The sequence below is a fragment of the Lathyrus oleraceus genome, chromosome 2 (genome assembly GCF_024323335.1).
Source record: "Lathyrus oleraceus cultivar Zhongwan6 chromosome 2, CAAS_Psat_ZW6_1.0, whole genome shotgun sequence".
Lineage (NCBI taxonomy): Eukaryota > Viridiplantae > Streptophyta > Magnoliopsida > Fabales > Fabaceae > Lathyrus > Lathyrus oleraceus.
The window spans coordinates 37,722,430-37,742,187 of NC_066580.1; the positions used below are offsets into that span (position 1 = coordinate 37,722,430).

The 19,758-nt window shown below is 34.7% G+C and overlaps 3 protein-coding genes and 1 non-coding gene across 5 annotated transcripts; 2 read left to right on the top strand and 2 right to left on the bottom strand.

Moving 5' to 3' along the window:
- The first annotated feature begins 2,055 nt into the window (after positions 1–2,055).
- On the top strand, positions 2,056–4,566 carry LOC127117928 (alcohol dehydrogenase-like 7). 2 transcript variants are annotated; one of them, XM_051048054.1, is made up of 9 exons: positions 2,058–2,229; positions 2,328–2,464; positions 2,549–2,595; positions 2,680–3,008; positions 3,241–3,323; positions 3,447–3,522; positions 3,664–3,824; positions 4,089–4,253; positions 4,368–4,566. In XM_051048054.1, exons 1-9 carry the CDS (start codon positions 2,169–2,171, stop codon positions 4,482–4,484), a joined length of 1,176 nt encoding a protein of 391 aa, XP_050904011.1. In that variant the 5' UTR covers positions 2,058–2,168; the 3' UTR covers positions 4,485–4,566. The 2 variants fall into 2 exon arrangements, with proteins under 2 accessions (XP_050904012.1, XP_050904011.1); XM_051048055.1 differs by lacking the exon at positions 2,549–2,595 and having other exon boundaries at positions 2,056–2,229; positions 2,328–2,467; positions 2,678–3,008.
- Positions 4,567–10,321: 5,755 nt separating this feature from the next.
- LOC127117929 (geranylgeranyl diphosphate reductase, chloroplastic) lies at positions 10,322–11,823 on the bottom strand. The gene has a single exon (XM_051048056.1). It carries the CDS (start codon positions 11,813–11,815, stop codon positions 10,463–10,465), a length of 1,353 nt encoding a protein of 450 aa, XP_050904013.1. The 5' UTR covers positions 11,816–11,823; the 3' UTR covers positions 10,322–10,462.
- A 171-nt stretch (positions 11,824–11,994) lies between these two features.
- LOC127117930 (GDSL esterase/lipase At1g71250) lies at positions 11,995–13,817 on the bottom strand. Its single transcript, XM_051048058.1, has 3 exons — positions 13,541–13,817; positions 12,591–13,226; positions 11,995–12,496 (listed from the first exon to the last, which is right to left on the bottom strand). Exons 1-3 carry the CDS (start codon positions 13,815–13,817, stop codon positions 12,264–12,266), a joined length of 1,146 nt encoding a protein of 381 aa, XP_050904015.1. The 3' UTR covers positions 11,995–12,263.
- Positions 13,818–19,404: 5,587 nt separating this feature from the next.
- TRNAR-UCU (transfer RNA arginine (anticodon UCU)) lies at positions 19,405–19,477 on the top strand. The gene has a single exon. It is a non-coding gene; the product is annotated as a tRNA-Arg (tRNA).
- The last annotated feature ends 281 nt before the right edge of the window (positions 19,478–19,758 follow it).

Genomic DNA, 19,758 nt, shown 5'->3' on the forward strand with positions numbered 1-19,758 from the left:
CTTGTGTTTTATCTCTTCATTGTTAGCTTGTTAATGATGTTCTTATTTTGGAAAAAACTTTTGCTTGTAAAACCCAATTCAAACCACCATTTCTTGTGTTTTTCACACCTTCAGTGTCTTTTATAAACATTGTTAAGCTAACAAATCATTAACCCTCATTTGCCATAATCTAAAATTACATGACTTGTCAAACCTTATTACTTAGAATTTTGCACCAGGATTAATCGCCATATGATATTAATTGTTAGAGCAACAACTAGTTTAGAAGAATAAAGAGAAACGAAAGTAAAAGACAATGAACACAATCCATCTTTTTAGCGCAGTTTGGTCAATGATGCCTGTAAAGTAGTTATAGCTCCCTTGATTTCTATTTAATAATTAAATTTTGTTAAGGTTACAGTGTTACAGAAAAGAATCGATGATAATTGTTGTATTGATTTAATTTGATGCATTTCATGCATCATGTATATCGGAGATGGGTAGGACTTCGGTTCAGTACGAGGGGTCACAAGTCCAGAAAGGGATCGTTGGTTCAGAGAGAAACTAGTGACGGGTCTCAGATTTAGAGAGGAACCGTTAGCTCAAAGAGCAGCCAGGGACGATGAGTTAATTAGTAACATAACTTTGACATCTAAACCTTGGTACCACATGCATTGAAGTAAAAAAGGAGAATTACATTGCATTATATATTATTTTATGATTGATTATTGTTGTGAATAAATATATGTGATTAATGAATAATATGTTTAGGTTATCCTCGTTATTTTATATATCATTAACATTTATGAATGTATTCTCACCCCCATTTATTTCTTGTGTTGGCTTTACGTCTATGGTGTAGATACTCAAGTAGAGACTGACGAGTCTTAGATGTTGCTTGTGTGGAAGATGGTTAGTGGTATTCTTCATTTATTACTTTCCACATCGTTTAGTTATCTTGTGTCACTTTGATAGTGTAACAGTTGGATTGAAATCATTTACTTGTTTTATTATGTGAGTTGTTATGTTTACCTAAACTAATATTTCATTGACTTAAAATGATTTCTATTTTGATGAGACAATTAAGTTGAAACATGTTTATGAGTTCCGCTACTTTATTCTAAAATTTTAAAAATGATGATTTTCTGAGAGAGATGTGAAACTCTTTGCTGAATAAAAAATATTTCTTTTACTTGATTTTATTTAAATAAGAGTTTCGAAATTTAAGGTATTACATAATTCAATCTCTCATATTTATTTCATTTGGACCTTAGCAAGTCTCTAAATCTCTCTAATAATATGTTTTATGGTGAAATTCCCCCGAAGCATGACTATCTTGAAATTTTTAGACTGATTCTATCTCACAATAGTTTTAATGAAAAATACGAATTGCAACACAACTTCAATCTCTTGATTCATCAAGCTATTTTGGTAATTCAAACCTTTGCGGAGCTCTTCTAAATAATTGTACCACATAAGAATAAAATCTCAAAAATGTAACCCAAATAAGAGGGAATGAAGATGGAGACTCTATAAAGGAATCACTATATTTAGGTATGGGAGTTGAATTTGCCGTAGGTTTTTGGGGATATGTATTGCTTTGTTTCTGTTTAGAAAATGGAGGCACATATATTATCAATTTGTTGATGGAGTTGGTGAAAATATTTATGTAACTTTGATGGTAATGTTAAATAGTCTCTAGAGAAATTAAGCTTCAGTTAATAAAGGTTAGTAACATTGACTTCAAAATTTTATCAATCAACAATATAGTATTTTGCTTTATTTTTTAATTATAGGCATAATTTATGATTATTTCATTTGATTTTTATTTTACCAGTGATTTTGTACGTGGAAGATCTCACATTCTTTTACGAACATTGGATATAATTTTTTTTTTAAAAATCCTATACAATCATATCAACATTATTGCTTTTAAATTCGATCTTTCTTGTGTTGTAATTACGTAATGTATTTTTTATTTTTTATTTTTTTTAATCTATATAAAATGATGAGTAAGAAAAAAAAGGAGAAATTTGGTTGGTAGCTTTCAAAATCCACCTAGCCAAAGATTCCTTTTTTATTCATTCCATATTATTGAACCCTTCCCTCATATGATACTATAGTTCATACGTTATCTCCAACCAAAAATCATTTTTTTGTCTTTACTTGATTCAACTCAACTCATCACCATGGAAGCTAATAAACCAGTAACAACAACTACCGAACAACCACAACCCATAAGATGTAAAGGTGTGTGTCTTTCCACCTTCTTTCCAATAATTTCTATACCATTCAATTCAACAGTGTTGTTTGTGATAATAACAGCTTTCATGTGTTGCAATTTTTAGCGGCGGTTTGTCGCAAACCAGGTGAGCCATTGATTATCGAAGAGATCGTCGTGGCTCCACCAATGCCACGCGAAGCTCGGATTCGTATCATATGCACTTCTCTTTGTCACAGCGATATCACTTATTGGAAAATGCAGGTTAGTAGATAGATCAGATACATCAGTTATTCGATGAAAGTTCTGAATGAAAGTTTTAATATGCATTTGTTTTGACTTTGGAAGGAGCTTCCTGCAATTTTTCCAAGAATTCTTGGTCATGAAGCAATTGGGTGAGTGAGCGAATGAGTGAGTCTATATATTTTGATGAGAGATTTGACGATGTTCAAGTTTCGATTTATTTTGATGTGATGCAGGGTTGTGGAAAGTGTTGGAGAGGATGTAACAGAAATTACAAAAGGAGACATTGTTATTCCAATCTTCATTGCTGATTGTGAAGAGTGTATAGATTGCAAATCAACAAAGAGTAACCTTTGTTCAAACTTTCCTTTCAAAATTTCACCTTGGATGCTTAGATATGCGAACACAACTAGATTCACCGATCTGAATGGAGAGATTATACACCATTTCATGTTTGCCTCTAGTTTTAGCGAGTACACTGTGGTTGACATTGCAAATCTACTCAAGATTGATCCCACAATTCCTCCTAATAGGGCTTGCCTCCTCAGTTGCGGTGTATCAACAGGTATCGGATCGACCAAACTAAACCGAATCGCATATGGTTTTTTTATGCAGACGAAATAGTAATAACCACTAGAAATTCACACACATAACTCTGAGTATTAGGGTTCAAACCCTGATTATGAAGTCCAATATGACAATATTGACTTCGGCTAGTTAAGTTAGGATTTGCAGACAAACCGCATATAGTTTTAATTCATCTAATTCAATATTTTGATCTAACATTCATTGTTTAGGGGTAGGAGCTGCTTGGAAAACAGCAAATGTGGAGGCAGGTTCTACAGTAGCCATTTTTGGACTTGGATGTATTGGATTAGCGGTATGGATTCTCCATAGTTGATGTTTTTCCTTTTGTACACTTTCTGAGTTATTTGAAATGACTTATTTATATAAGCACTTATTTGCATACTACAATGGTCATTGCAATTGAATGGTATCCTAGGTTGCTGAGGGAGCTAGACTTTGTGGAGCAACTAGGATAATAGGTGTGGATATCAGGCCAGAAAAATTTGACATTGGTAATGCATTATTTGTTCAATAACATCACTTTAGCATAAAGTCAAATAAAATAATTTTAATAGTATTAATTTAGTTTAGAAGCTATGATTATTATTAGGCCTAAATTATGTGTTTGACTTTGATCTCATGGATTTGTTTAGGAAAGAAATTTGGAGTAACGGACTTTATTAATTCTGGAGAATGTGGAAACAAATCGGTGAGTCAGATTATCATAGAGATGACTGGTGGTGGAGCTGATTATTGCTTTGAATGTGTTGGTATGGCATCATTGGTGCATGAAGCATATGCTTCATGTAGAAAGGTCTATTTCTATCTCAAACATAGTTTTTTTAATAGAAATCGGGTATCCTCTACACGCAACTTACATACTAATCTCTCGAACTGGAAAACTTCAATAGACTTAAAGCACTCCTTCAAGAAAATTTAACAATATTGCATGTCCATGGCTGAGTTTAAACACAGGATCTCTGAATAAACTAAAAGAGATCTCTTACCATAATATATGATTAAATGCTACATATACTTGTCGAAAGCATGAATTGTAAATTTTTGTTATTGTCTATAGGGTTGGGGAAAAACAATTGTGTTAGGAGTGGACAAGCCAGAATCTATGTTGAGCCTTAATTGTAATGGGGTCCTTGTTCAAGGGAAGACTCTCATGGGATCCTTATATGGAGGACTCAAACCCAAGTCAGATGTACCTATTCTTCTTAAACGCTACATGGACAAGGTACTAACCAATTTTTTAAAATTAAGTTTATGCTCTCTTTCTCTATTTTGATAACATATTGTAAAAATAGTAATGACAACAATTTTTTGAATTTTTCTCTCCAATTATTAATAGGAACTGAAGTTGGATGAGTTTGTGACACATGAGGTGGAGTTTAAAGACATTAACAAAGCTTTTGATTTATTGGTTAAAGGAGAGTGTCTTAGATGTGTGATTTGGATGGACAAATGAATATGTTATTGTTGTATTTAGCCCTTGAATTATTTCCATATGTAAACCAAACACCCAATAAAAGTCAACAGTAAGCCAATAAGCTTGAGTTCACGAAAACACAATAACACCAAATCTGTTTGCATATCCAACTCCACACCATGCCAATTAGAGAACGGATTCCAATACAAAGTATTAACAGCATAAGACATAAAAAGGGGATCCAAGTCCTCTTCTCCAACAAAACACAACAGATAAATTCTATTATGCACTCCTACAATAACACCGCGATTAACAAATTCCATTCGACACGGCAAGCCGTTGTGAATTAATCTCCAATCAAAAATTATTTTTTTTACTCAAAGCCTTTTTTTTCCTTAAAGACGCAACATCACTCTTCAAATCTGGTTCCAAAACGTATCCCGCTCTGCACAACTCGAACATCCGCAAGTAGTTTGATTTAACCGAAAAAACATCATTGTGACGCCACCAAACAAATATGTCAATCAAATCAGCACCCGGAGAAACGGTTGAAAATTATGAACATTAATTGTCATGGGTATGTTCCAATATGACAATAAATGCATTGTAAATAGTCTCACATAAAAAATGGAACTAACTTTAAAAGCATTTATAAACACCTTGAAACATTAAACTCACCAAATGAGCCAAAGAGGATAAGGTGTCACATAAACATATGTGGTGGTCCTAAATATTATGCCACATGTCACATCTAAATAACCTCTAGTTGGTGTCGCCTCCAGCTCTGGAACCAGGTCCGAAGACGTGGGCAGAGGCGCTTGATCAGTCACCATTTTCACTATGTTTTTATCACTGATTCGACAAGAAACCAAGGATTCTAGAATACTTTGTCGCATTATGTCACATTTTAAGTCGGTTTTCATTTATGTAAGTTATTTAAGCATTTTATCAATTTTTAGTTTTATTTCGCGTTTTCGGGACGTTATGCTTTGGTTGTCTGTGTTTATTCCCTCCAGGTCCAAGTAGAAGATCCAACAGACTCAATGCAAGAAAGTCGTGGGTTCTGACGTTCGAGGAAAAGATATTTCTCAGTACAGGAGGCCTGACACGACCACCCGTGTCACCTGACATGGGCCGTGTCAGGATGAAGGCAAATCAAGTACAAGAGACGGTCAAGACAAGTGTCTGACACGGGCCGTGTCAGTCCACCTGGGATGAAGCTGGAGATAAAGATCAAGGCAGGGAGCTGACACGGGTCGTGTCACGCAAAATGTTCCAATTTTTGGGCTTTTACCCGAGCTTGAGCAGCAAGGACGTTCTGGGGATTTCCAACCAATGCCAAGTGATTTTCACTATTTTATGAGAGTTTCTACGAGAGAAGAATGACACTTTTGAGCGAGGAGAAAACAGAGCACAGAGAATTTTCAGACGATCAAGAATTACAGAGATCAAGAATTTCCCCTTTATTACTACAAAAGAAAAAATAGTTCACTTGCTATTTTTTCGATCAAGTTTGACGCCGTTGCCGGGGACTGTCAAATATAGAGTTTAATTTTAGTTCAATTAAAATTTTGTTGCTCTGCAATAAAATTATTTTTCTGTCATTCATATAATTTCATTCACTAATCTGTCTAATTTGTTTATGCGAGGAGATCTCTCAGCTGAATTTCTTTTTGACACAGAAATCGAGAGACTCCTTCACCAGAGACTCAGACACGCTCGAGTGGCTCGACTGAATTCCAAAGAAGAAGTTCCCTCTGATCACTCAGATTCAGATTCATAAAAATAAATTATGGCTGAAATTCCTCCAGTTCCACCTCCCCCACCTCCGGAAAGACTTCTGGGTGACTATGGTGGTGCAAATGCGACGAGTGGTAAATTGACCATTGTCAACCAACCGGTGAATGTGACTAATTTTCAACTGAATCCTAACACAATCAATCAACTTGAAAGGCAACATTTCACCGGAAAGATAAATGAAGATGCAAACAAGCACTTGCAGAGATTCCTGACCATGAGTACTACTTTGAAAATTGATGGTCATACTGATGAAACAAAGAAGTTAAGAATATTCCCGTTCACTTTAGCTAAAGAGGCGGAAGAGTGGTTCTACTCTCTCCCAGCTGGCAGTATTACATCATGGGAAGAGATGGAAATAACTTTCTTAAATGAATATTTTCCAGCATAAGTATTTCTGAGAAAAATGTATGAAATCTTAAAATTCAAATAGAAGAATGGTGAGTCCTTGGAAGATGCCTACAAAAGATTCAAAAGGGTCCTGGTAGCTTGCCTAACTCATAATAAGGATCAGACTGAACAAATGCAGATGTTTGTTAATGGGCTCAAAATAAATACAAAACAGTTGATTGATACAGCAGTCAGTGGCTCAACAAATTTTTCAACGGCCATCGGTATTAAAAAGATCATTGAAGCAATAACTGTAAATGATCATCTGAAACTATATGATAGGTGTACGAGCAAACCTGAAGGAGTCATTGATCTGAAATTGGAAGCTAATAAAATTTGTTTGGAAGATACAGTCGTTGCTGAAGTAGAAAAGAAATTAAAGGTTATGAATATAGGTACTCAATAGGTAGCTCAAGTTCAACCTGCGCAGACCATCACTTGTGAAATCTGTAATGGACCTTACCACATTGTGTATTGCTTTGCAACTCCTCAACAAATTGAAGAGATAAAATTCAAGAAGCAGAATAATCCCTACTCCAACACTTATAATCCAGGTTGGAAGAATCATCCAAACATCTCCTGGAAAGATCAAAGAGGGAATGTTCCACAACAGGGTCAAGGTCAATATCAGACTCAATATCAACAATAAGAGCAACAATAAGCTCCTAAGAAGGCAGATTGGGAGATTGCCATCAAAAAATTGGCCGCTCATAATATTCAGTTCCAAGAGGAGACTAGAAATAATCAGAAGAACACTATTGCCTCGATAAAAAATCTTGAAGTTCAGATGAGTCAGATAGCACAACAGCTAGCCTCAAATTCTCAAGCTCCAGGTACCTTGCCTAGTGGTACAGTGACAAATCCTCGTGAGCATAATAATGTTAACACTGTGGTGACCAGAAGTGGTAAGTCTACTGAGGAACTAGAAGAAAATAATACGGAAGAAGATGGGTTGTTAGAAGTCGATTTAGAAATCAAAGAAACAAAGAAAACAGAGGAGGGGGTTGTGATAATGCATGTAAAGGAGAAAGAAAAAGTTGCCAAGTCAATCATCAAACTCCCTTATCCTCCGACACAAAAGAAGAAAGACCAACATAAAAAGAATTTTAAGAAGTTTTTAGAAATGTTTAAGAAACTTGAGATAAACATTCCATTTTCTGAAGCTCTGGAGCAGATGCCGATATATGCCAAATTCATGAAAGACATCATCTCGAAAAAGCACTCCATAAATGTAAACCCTATCATCCTAACTGAAACCTATAGTGTTATTCTCCAAGGTATGAAAATTCCTATGAAAAATAGAAATTCAGACCACACAAAATTTTGAATAAAAAAAGTGCTATGTCAAATCTCCAGCAATGCTTAACTTCAAGACCTTCTTCCTCTTTTGACATACAAACTTTCGACCAAATTACCTAATTATTTTTCTTATTTTCCTCGACTCCATATCAAAGAAACACTATTAGCAATGTAATGCTTTTTGTAATAATAACCTTAAGGGCCTTATAAAAAGAAAAGAAGAAGATGGAAATATTACTCAAAATTGAATTCAAAAGAACCACCCTTCCTCCACTCGACAAATTCTTATTATGCCAAGCTGCAAGGTTACTTCTAATCTTAGAAACAAACGACCTCCACACCTCCCTTATTCTAGGATTGATTAGGAATGCCAAGGAACACAAAGGAATGGGAACTAATTCCACAAACCAAAAATGACGTTTTTGCAAGTAAGAATTCAAATTTCAAATTATACAGGTGGATTTTGCTTTTAACCAAATTAACTTGCAATCCTGACACCAATTCAAACCCACTAAGCAACGCATTAATACTCCATAAATTCTTCCACTAAGATTCACCTGTCAACATTGTATCATCAATGAATTGAAAATCTTGATAATTACCAAGCATCACAGTGTTTCACATCAAACTGGTTAAGTCATCCGCCACCAACAAAAAAAGAAACAGGGATATATGATCCCCTTGGTGGGGGACTACCATTAACCAAATAAAAACCGAGCTATTAAAAACAAGGTCGTCCATCCAACCTAACCACTTGGATCCAAAACACATTCTTCTCATCATAAACCTAAAAAAAAACCAAAACACATAATTGTAAGCTTTTTCATAATCAACTTTCACTAACATGCAACTCCTTTATGTCTTTTCACATAATCCACCAACTCATTAATGATAAGAACACCATCCAACATTTATCTCATAAGGATAAAATTCGTCTAGCAATTGGATATCAAATTAGACAAAACCTTCTTTAATCGGGAAGCAAGTAACTTTGCCAAAATTCAATAAAGACTCCCAACCAAACAAATAGGTCTATACTCGTCAAGAGAAGTACGAATGATAGATTTAGGAATCAAACTTAAGAAGGACACAATTATAAATTTTAGTAATAAAGAATTCTCGTAAAATTCATTCACAAGCCAAAGAAGTTCTTCTTGTATAAAATTCCAATAAGCTTAAAAAAACCATATTGAATCCATCAGGACCCGCAATTCTGTCTCCATCACAAGACCAAATAACCTCCTTTAAATCATCCAAAGAGAAAGGGATCTTCAATGACACTCTATCCTCATTAGACACGTGATTGGACAAAACTATTTTGACATCTTCCACATGATCCACCCAATGATTACCAGACTCAATACCCAACAAGCTATTTCTCTGGAATCTTTTCTTCATCACTCTATGAAAAAACTTAGAATTAAAGTCCTTTTCTGCAATCCACCCGTGTCTAGCTTTTTGCTTTAGCATACTCTCCTTCGCCTACGCCGCTTGCCAAACCCGACTGGAAACCTTCAACCTCTTATGAACCAAACCATCTAATCCTGGCCCGAATCACTTGCTACCAAGAAATCCAAGGCATTCATTTCTTGTAATGTTGTCTCAATCTTAAGACCCATTATATCAAACACCTCTTTGTCCCATCTTCTTAAATGATTCTTTAGCATCTTAAGCTTTTTTGGAACTACATGAGAAGCTTTTCTAACCATTACAAAGGATTTCCACAAATTTTCCATAAAGTGCAGAAACTAAGGGGGCTGAATCCAACAATTAAAATATTTGCAGGGTTTAATCCCCCTATTGGTGACCTTTCCTTTGATCCAAATAAGACAATTATCGGAGAACCCCCTGCTACCAATAACTTGATCAACAACCTTCCACTTACCAATCATCCCCTTCGACAACAAGAACATATCCAACCGACTCATGACCTTACCTTTCAAACTAAACCATGTAAATTTACTTCCTACCACCAGAACATCAATTAACTCCATATCCTTAATAAAGATACGTAATTCAAACATATCATTCTTATACAACTGATTATTCACACCTTTTCCCCCTCCTTCTTAGCCGCATTAAAATCACCACAAATATACCACTCACCAAAATGAAATTTCTTTTAAAATATACTAACTCTTTCCAACATTTCCTACAAGAGGAATAAACATTAACTATATACAAATTAAATCCTTTTCAATTGACTTTAATGTCCATAAAATCTTCTCTTAAAAAAACTAAAGTAGAGGAGAACATACCTTTTTTCCAAGACCTTCATAATAACCACCGGTATCTTTGAAAGTCCACTCAAATCAAAACCCTATATTGACACATGTTAATATATTTGATGTTTGACATGTATTATGTTCTACAAATGTAAATATATTCGGTTTGACATGAAATGAGAATAGCTTTTTATATTTCTTGCAAAGTGGAAGTAAGGCCATAACCAAAACAAAAAAACAAATTGAAATTACATAAATAATAGAGCCATAACTTTCAATAATCCCAAACCTAGAAACAAAGATCCTCTACAAAATCAAACCCTTCATCCGTGTTCCTACATCACCACACCTCACCAAACTCCCAATAGTATTCATAAAAAGCTTAACATCATCACACACTCTCCCACGCGCCAACTTCTTATACAAATAACTATCAAACGTCATGCGTTGCACATACTCATCACCACAAAGCTCCACCAAAGCTTCCCTAGACGCGTTACTACCGTAAAAAACCCTCTGCAACAAATCCAAAAACCTAAAAGTGTTAACATACTTCGCATCCCACTCCTTAAGATACTCCCTCATTAAATCACACTCGTTAATCATTTTCTCACCGCCTTCCGAAGCCCTAACGACACCGTTTCCGCACATTCGACCCGATTTTGCCGCAAAATAAATACCCTCGCCCGAGCATTTCGTAACGTAACCCGCTGCGTCTCCTACGAGCGCCACGCGTCCACGGACCCGAACGGGCCGTGGATGCTCCGGAATTGGATGGGCTTCGATTTTAATCACTTTTCCACCGTTGATCTTGGACCATGCTCTTTCCCTGATTGCGCGCTGGTACAGCTTAATATCGTGTTTCGAACGTACCGTACCAGTGCCCACTGCCACGTGGTCACATTTGGGAAAAACCCACGCGTAAAAATCTGGCGATACGTCGTTTCCTATGTACATCTCGGCGAGATTTTCGTAGTACGCCATTTTCTCGTCAGATAATTTGATTCGTTCTTGAAACGCGATCGCGCAGGCGTAGTCACCGGCGTCGATTGATTTCGCGACGCGGCTGTTGGCGCCGTCGGCTCCGATGACTACGTCGACGGCGAGGGAGTTTCTAGGGGAGTTTTTTGTGGTGTAGTTGATAGTGTAGGGTGCGGTTGGTGAGGTTGGGAGGTTGAGAGAGGTGACTAGGCCGGAGATGAGTGTGGCTCCCGCGGATTCGGCGCGGGATCGGAGGAAAGAGTCGAGAACCTCGCGACGGAGCATGGCGATGAATTCGTTTGGTTTTAGGGTTTTACCGAAGTCGACAGCGATGTTTGAAGGTGAGAAGATCCGCATTTGTGTGACGCGGCGGTCGATGAGGTGGTGAGGTATGTCGAATTCTTCTAGCATGCAGAGAGGGATTGCTCCACCGCATGGCTTCGGTGTTGATGGAGGATTACGCTCGAATAGGAAGGTTTCCACACCGCCGCTTGCTAGTGCTTCTGCGGCGGAGGATCCGGCAGGTCCTCCTCCGATCACTGCTGCTCGGAGCTTACGGCCAGCGATTGATGGACGAGTCGAATTCGATGCTGAAATGGTATGCAAGCGGAAGCGTCGTTTAGGTTTTGAGGTTGGAATAGAGAATGAAGGTAAAAAAGCTTGAATTTTCGCTGCCATGGAAAAAATAGTTAAGATCTAGTTTGGGGATTTAGGGTTTTGGGATCAATAACTGTGATTTAGGGTTTTTAGAAAGCAATATAATATATTTCTACATTTCCTTTACTAAAAGTATGCATCTTTTTTCAAAATCTTTATGCATTGTTTAAATCAATTTGAGAAGACAAAAACAAATCATGTCAGCACCAAAACCCATTTTTATAACAATAAACACAGATCTTGACATCTTGTGCTGTAATATACTACAATATATTAATGGTTTCCACTACAAACCTGTCAGTGCCACTTTTATCTCTTTATTGCTTTATTATGCAACACCAAATTGTTCTGAAACTTGGTGCATGTTTCGATTGACAGTGAGATTCACATTATCAACTATGAACCACTGTGATGCCGAACTTACTGTTTATGAGATTCAATTTTATGCCACTGGAGTAGCAGTTTAATGCTAGGTTTTGGTGTTGACCAAATTGTGGATGTTTAAAGGTCGACAAAGATCTGGTATAGGTTGGTTAGACCAAGCTGCTTCAGCTAGGATAGAGTTCACAGCTTGTGTAGGATTGAACAAGTCCCACCAAACATGTGATGAAGCTTGATTACAGGCCATTTCTGTAGAGATACACCCTATCATTGCACCATTCAAACCAAGTCCACAACACGCACTCTTTGTGTCTTCAAAACCTGTGTATTCAAAAAACACTTCATAAAATTTCTCACATGAATGTTTATTAGTTTCATACAATATATATTTGCATATTAGTTTTAAAAATCATACCATAAAACCTTGGTTTGTTTATAATCTCTAATATTCCACTGTATACATCACAGAAAACTATATGAGCATCAGAAAACTCTGCATTAAGCTGGACTATGTGTTCATCTAGCATTCTGTTGTATTCCAAGATCCAATCATTGACATTATCTACACAACCATTTCCATTAATATCATCGCCATTCGATGTCTGATTCGACTCCCATGCTATACGTGGTGCACATCCCAAAGGTAAAACTCCTAAGCATATGATTTTCCTTGCATTTGCTTCATACAGATACCGCATTGCATTTGTCATCTGATTGACCAAAATGGTAGCAAAATATTGCGCGTCATGGTTTAACATTGGGCTGGAAGAGTTGTGCAGGAATAGATCAATGTAATCTTCTTTGCCAAAGGAGAGGAAAAAGATGGATGATTTTGTAAATTCAGTAGCAGAGTTTTCGCTCAGCTGCAGTTGCAGCAGCTGCATGCTCTCAGAGACTTGACGTAGTTGTTGATTGAGAGACTGGTGGCTGAAGCTTCCCTCGTTCATGATTGTAGCTTGTGTTGATCCAAAGTTGAGACCACCGAGAACCTCAGTCAGAGATCCGTTTTGAGTATAAAATGGTCGGATTGATGTCAATCCAATCTTCTCAGCTACAACGACAATTTCATTACAACAATTAATGTCATTATCTGTGTAAGCCTGGTTTAACTTTGTTTATACTCATAATAAAAAATTAATACACTGAATTTTCTTTGCAGATATTGCAAGTAATATGTACATAGATAAACAAGAGCAAGCTTATTCATCATGATTCATGACTAAATTGCCGCCGCATCAATCATACTTAATTGCCATATTCGGCAGTTCAGGATTGCGATTTGGAATTTTGATACTAAGTAAATATTTTTTCTCTCCCAAATTCACAAATGTGTAAATCAAAAAGAGAAAAGAGGAAGAAGAGTACCGATAAGTTGAGGAAGAAGAGTGGCATCCGAGCCATTACACGGATGAAGAGATAGACGGCCGTGAAGCAGAGGGTAGAACAGAGTATTGTCCCCACAATCAACAGAGGAATCCCCTAATACAAACAATGCTGATACAAGTGAGCCATTTCTCCCATTACCAGTGACCTTTGAGACGGTTTTCTCAGTGTACTGTTGACCATGAACTATGCTGATGAACTTGCACATTAGCATAACAACTCCAGGAAGAGAAAAAACCAGAGACCCTCTTCTTCTCATATTGTTATCTCTTTGTATATTCAAAGCATTATCACTTTTTGGAGCAAGAGTTGATTTCCTGCTAATGTTGGTGTCACTGCTAAACCATTTCAGATAGAGTGTAGGTGCTTGTTTGGCACAAAATTACAAGAAAAACAATGTTAAAATTATCTTACAAAAATAGTTGCTTTGCTTTCAACCATAAGTTCACTTTTCTAAATTGAAGAATTGTTTTTGGTAAGGAAGGGAAATAACTTTGTTCATAACCTACTGTGGTGTCATTGGACAATGTGTGTACTTTTTTTTCATTTTCATTTTTATAAAGAAAAAGAAAAACTCACATTTTTTGCATTTCTAAACAAACTTCATCAACATAGTTTATGTTTTGTTTATTTTTTTTCTTAATAAAAATACCCAGGTTAAATAATAGAAAAATGAGAGTCATCACGAATAACTTCCACGCTTTTCTCCGTACTTTTATTGTTAAAGTCAGATATTTTTGGTTTTATTTACTACAGGGAAAAAAAAAGTTGTTTGCAAAGGGTTAAACACATACACCCCCTTAAAATAAAATTGCGAGAAGACAAGTCCCGTTATTACAAATTATTAGCGAGGGATCTGATACGTTGATAATTTATTTGGAGCTAAATTTTCTTTAGACACGCAGGCATGTCACATGCTAGGTGAATCAATAATTTATTAGGGTTAAGTCTTTTGAAATTATGTTTGGGTATTTGTAAAGAGTTTAACCATTGCAAAGAGCATATTTATCATATTTTCCTGAGAGATAACTCCTAACTAATATTTATAATATGAAAAAATATTCTAATTATATTATTATATAATAACATAATTATAATAAATAAAGCATTATTATAATAATTGAACTTTTAATTTTAAATTTTTTAAAACTTAGTTACAAATTTATTTTTCTAAAACTTTTACACTCTAGTACTATATTATTGGCATACTAATATTCTAATGTTAAATAATTAAAAATATAATATTTTGTTTAAGAAATTGTCTTCAAGTTATTAACTTATTAAGAATATTATTAGAATTAACATCACACTCTATCAACCAACAACAATATCATATAATTTAAATATATATATATATATATATATATATATATATATATATATATATATATATATATATATATATATATATATATATATATATAATTTTCAAAATTTTATTTTATTTTCACAGTTTTACAATATCAACCCACATCAACACTAAATATACTCAAATTTTTGAAAAGAAAAAAAAATCTTAAATGGAGAAAAGGCAACACCAAATACAAACTTTAGATTTGAAACTCCTTTAGATGAACAAATTGACATCCTTGGATAAACAAAGTGAACAAAAAAATGTATTAAATTACATTAAAATGAAGAAAAAAAATCTAAAATTAAAATTAAACATAATCATTTACCTTAAAATGATTAAAATCTTAAAGATTTTGAAGCAAAATTCAAAAATATTGAGAAAAGTTTGAAGGTATGATTTAAATGAGTTAAAGAGAAAAGAGAAAATGAGTGGGGGGTAGAAGGGTTACTGGATAAATGGAGAAGAAGAAGTGAAACACATTTAATTAATAACGACATTTGTCAGGGGTAACCCCTAGCCAATTCTGAAAGTTCAGATTTGCAAAGGGTATCCCTAACAAATTTCTAACAACACCAGATCACTCATTAATCACCCTGACACGCTGAACGGTGATTTGATTTATCAGTCAAATTTTGCTATGGACAACCCCTCAGAATATGAATAATTAAATTTTGTTAAGGGCCACCCCTCACAAATGTTGACTTTTGTCTGCCCAAGAAAATAAGATTATGGCGCCATTTATTTATGCGTTCGACTACCCCTTGCAATGTTCAATTTCAAAATTCAAAAATTCTATTTGTCATATCTGCAAGGGGTTATCCCACGCCAGGTAATTGTATAATATTTTTTTTTTGTTTTGCATGTTGCGAGGGGTTTAACCCCAAACAAAGTTGTTTATTTAGTGAGGGTTTTACCCTTGGCAAATTTCCATGAATATACAATTTTTCTTGTAGTGTTTCTTGGTCTTTGCTTAAATAGTATTACAAAATATTCTATTATGGATAGTGATTAATGTAGTTTGAACTAAAAACGTTATTTCGTATCGGAGCAAAAATCATGTGTGAAGTGAGATGGTGGACTCCTAATGCGGTGCTACAAGTCTCTGGTGCAGTTGAATGCATGAGTGATGTAACACCCATTTTTCTACCCCAAAATACTTAACATATAATCAGAGTAAATAAGCACGCATATAAACAAAAGGGCGTCACATCGACGTTTTCAAAAACTAAAAGCTTTCAAAACCAACATCATTCATCATCAATATACCATACACCTGGTCATTTAAAATAACACATTTCACTTATCATGAATATTCAAAAATATGCGTTCGCAGCGAAAAATAATGAATACTCATGTATTTCATAAAATGATCCATGTCCCATACCATGATCATTTCTCAGTAATCACCTCAAGATAAAATAAAACAAGTAATAACATAATGCATATCCAAATAAGATATGAGTTCAATACTACTAATCTATCCAGTGTTATATGACCAGAGCATTGACTCATTACCTAGTCTTCAAACTAAAATACGGAAACTCTCCGGCTAATCTCGAGCGAGCTATCGTCCACTTACTTCAGCAATACTACTCTGGAGTATCTGCACGATGCCATGTAAAGCATCATTCCAACAGAAGGGTGAGAATTCAAATCATTATGAAGAAGTATAATAAGGCACAATGATTAAATCAACAATTAAAGGAATTCATCACACTTCGTATAACCATGTAAATGATACTAACCAATATTTATTTCACATGTTTCAGACATCCATCAAAACTCAAGGAGTATAATATTAAAATCCAATACTATATTCCCAAATATACACATAACTACAATTATCACATAATCACATATTTTGCCAAATTATGTATCCAAACGTTACCAAATTCAATTATCATATCTCATACACACCTCACAATCACATCAATGCACACATTCAATTATCACATAACTCTAATGTGACTCAATGCAAGACATGTGACTCTATGCATGCGGTACCTCAATGTGAACCCAACGTTTCACCGCTTTCCGATTCAATATCTAGAATCCAAGCCATGCTTCCGATCCGGACAAGATCAAAGTCACTACGCCTATTTCCAATTAAGGATCAACGTCTGCTACGCCTATTTCCATTCAAGGATCAACGTCTAATACCATGTGAACCCACAGTTTCACCGCTTCCACTATGAAGCTGACCATGCCATGAATGAATGTACAAATACCAACACATATGCAATTAAGATCATCTCTACCATCTTAACATTCCACATATCACCATAATTCAACTCTATGAATTATCCACCAATGGTACATATACACATTCATAACAGTATATCATTCACAAATATAAGCTAATTATCAAATACGTACAATTAGATTGCATTTCAAAATGAATACAACTTTTAAAATCTCATTTTTTTATTTTTCAACAGTGGTAACCGGTTAACGCTCGGTGGGTAACCGATTAACACAAAATAGGCAAGTAACCGGTTAACGCTCGGTGGATAACCGGTTAACATAAAACATAATCAATTTCCTGCGCAGATTTTTAAGCAAGTAACCGGTTAACGTTCGGTGGGTAACCGGTTAACACAAAACAGAATGCAGAATTTTCTGCGTTTTTCATCGTTGGGGACTTTCGGACCTCCGATTTCGATTCCGTAAAAAGCCAAACGTTCAGAAAATTATAACACATATAATACCCTAAGTATGTAACATAAATTTGCAGTTTTAACACAATCAATCACCACAAATCGAGAATACTCATCAAAACCTAACAATTCCAAAACCATGCAAATTAGGGATTTCAACCTAAACATATTTCTACCCATTGCCCCAATCATACTAACCCATAATAATAATAAGGATTCTCCCCCTTACCTCTTCAATTTTATGGAAACCCTAGCTTCTCTCTTGTTCTTCCCCTCTTCTCCTTACTTTTCCTCTTCTCTTTCTTTATTGCCGTCAAATGATCAAAATAATCATACTCCTCACTCTCCTCACCTCTTATATACTAGTATTATATTTGGGCTTAAAGAGTGATACCTCTAATTTAATTATTAGGCACAATAAGACCTAGTATTATAATATCTCTATTTAATTCAAATAAATTAAACCAACTCAATATGCACACCAAGTTAATTAATTCAATTATTCATTATATCTCATATCAACTAAATAATTAATTAACACACCAAATTAATTAATATAATCAATTATTATACTACCTAACAACCAATTAATTAGTTAACACTCTAAATAAATAAAATAAAATATAGTAATAATACTATAAGAAATAATTATTAAAATTGGGTTGTTACAAGTGAACCTATAAGGTTAACACTCAATGCCTAAGTCAACAATTGAGTTAAAAAATAAGTCTAGTGAAATATGAAAAATGTGTGTATTAAATCTTATACATGTGGAAGTATATATAACTGGGTCAAGTAATCATTGGGTTTTGCTTTGGAATAGTAGTAGACCTCCTTCTATTAGACCTTTGGTCAGCCTAAAATAATTACCCAAAGAATTGTCGTGATGTGTTGAATGAAAAGTCTTTTTGAATTTGTGACAGCCATATAATGCTAGAGACCATATTGAGGTGCTTTACCTGAATGTATGGATTCTTTGTGATCTAATTAGCTCATAAAACATGGTGGCCAATAGAGTATTGGTGAAGTAAGAATGACTTTGACAGTTATGATTGTTTTGATAATTTTGTTTCCTATTTTATCATTACTTATCCCATTTGATGGGAAGTCACATAATTTCTTCATTTTGTCATTACTCGTCCCATTTGTTGGGAACTAACGTAATTTTATTTCGACATTGTCTGTCCCTATGGGATGGGAAAACGAATCTGGTTTGCAGGGCATGTCTGTTTTGCCCAAACTTTTTTGCAGGACAGGCCAAGGATTTAGGCATGTACCCTATAATATGTCAATCCTTTTTTTGGGCTTTTACATGCACGATCATTAACAAAATTGTAGGTTCAGAAAGTCTTTGCGATGGGGTATTTAAAGATGGATTTTTATACAAAAAAATCGGGTGATTCCTCCACCTTGTATTGCAGGTACTTGAATAAGAAATTCCTCATAGAAGGTTGTTAACATAGTTAAGTTTCTCAATTTGAGAGGTCAGGATCCCAACTTGACAATTCATTGCCACATGGCCATTTACTCCACAAATCTCGCATGGCATCAAAATATGTGCAATAATATTCACACTTAACTTATCAAACATTAAAATAACGTGTCAACAAGGTGTGTGTAACCTAACAAATAAGGTGTTTGATTTCTAATCAATTGTTGGTATTTGAGTCCCACTAAACATGATATTTAAACTCATTTTTTCTAATAGAAAACAAAATTACATATAAATAATACTAAACTTTTAAAATTATTTATTATATTAAATCTAAAAAATATTATTAAGAATAACTTATTTATCTATAATTAAATAAAATAAAAAATAAAAAACCAAAAAAGCACCCATGGCCTAATGGATAAGGTGCTTGACTTCTAATCAAGCGATTGTGGGTTCAAGTCCCACTGGGTGTGATATTTTACTCCCATTTTGTAAAATAAATACAACTTAATAATACTAAACTTGCATAAATCTTTGCTCCCTTTTATGTAAAATAAATAAAATCAAATGTGATATTTTTGTTCCTTTTTTAAAATAAAATAAATTAAAAAAACATATAAATAAGTATTTAATTGATATGCACCGACAATGTAAAGATATTTTACAACGTTAATTAATCATAGTCATTAGATTCTTTTAAATATTTAATTTTTATTTTAATCACATTTGAAGTATCACTTGTGAATGATTCTGA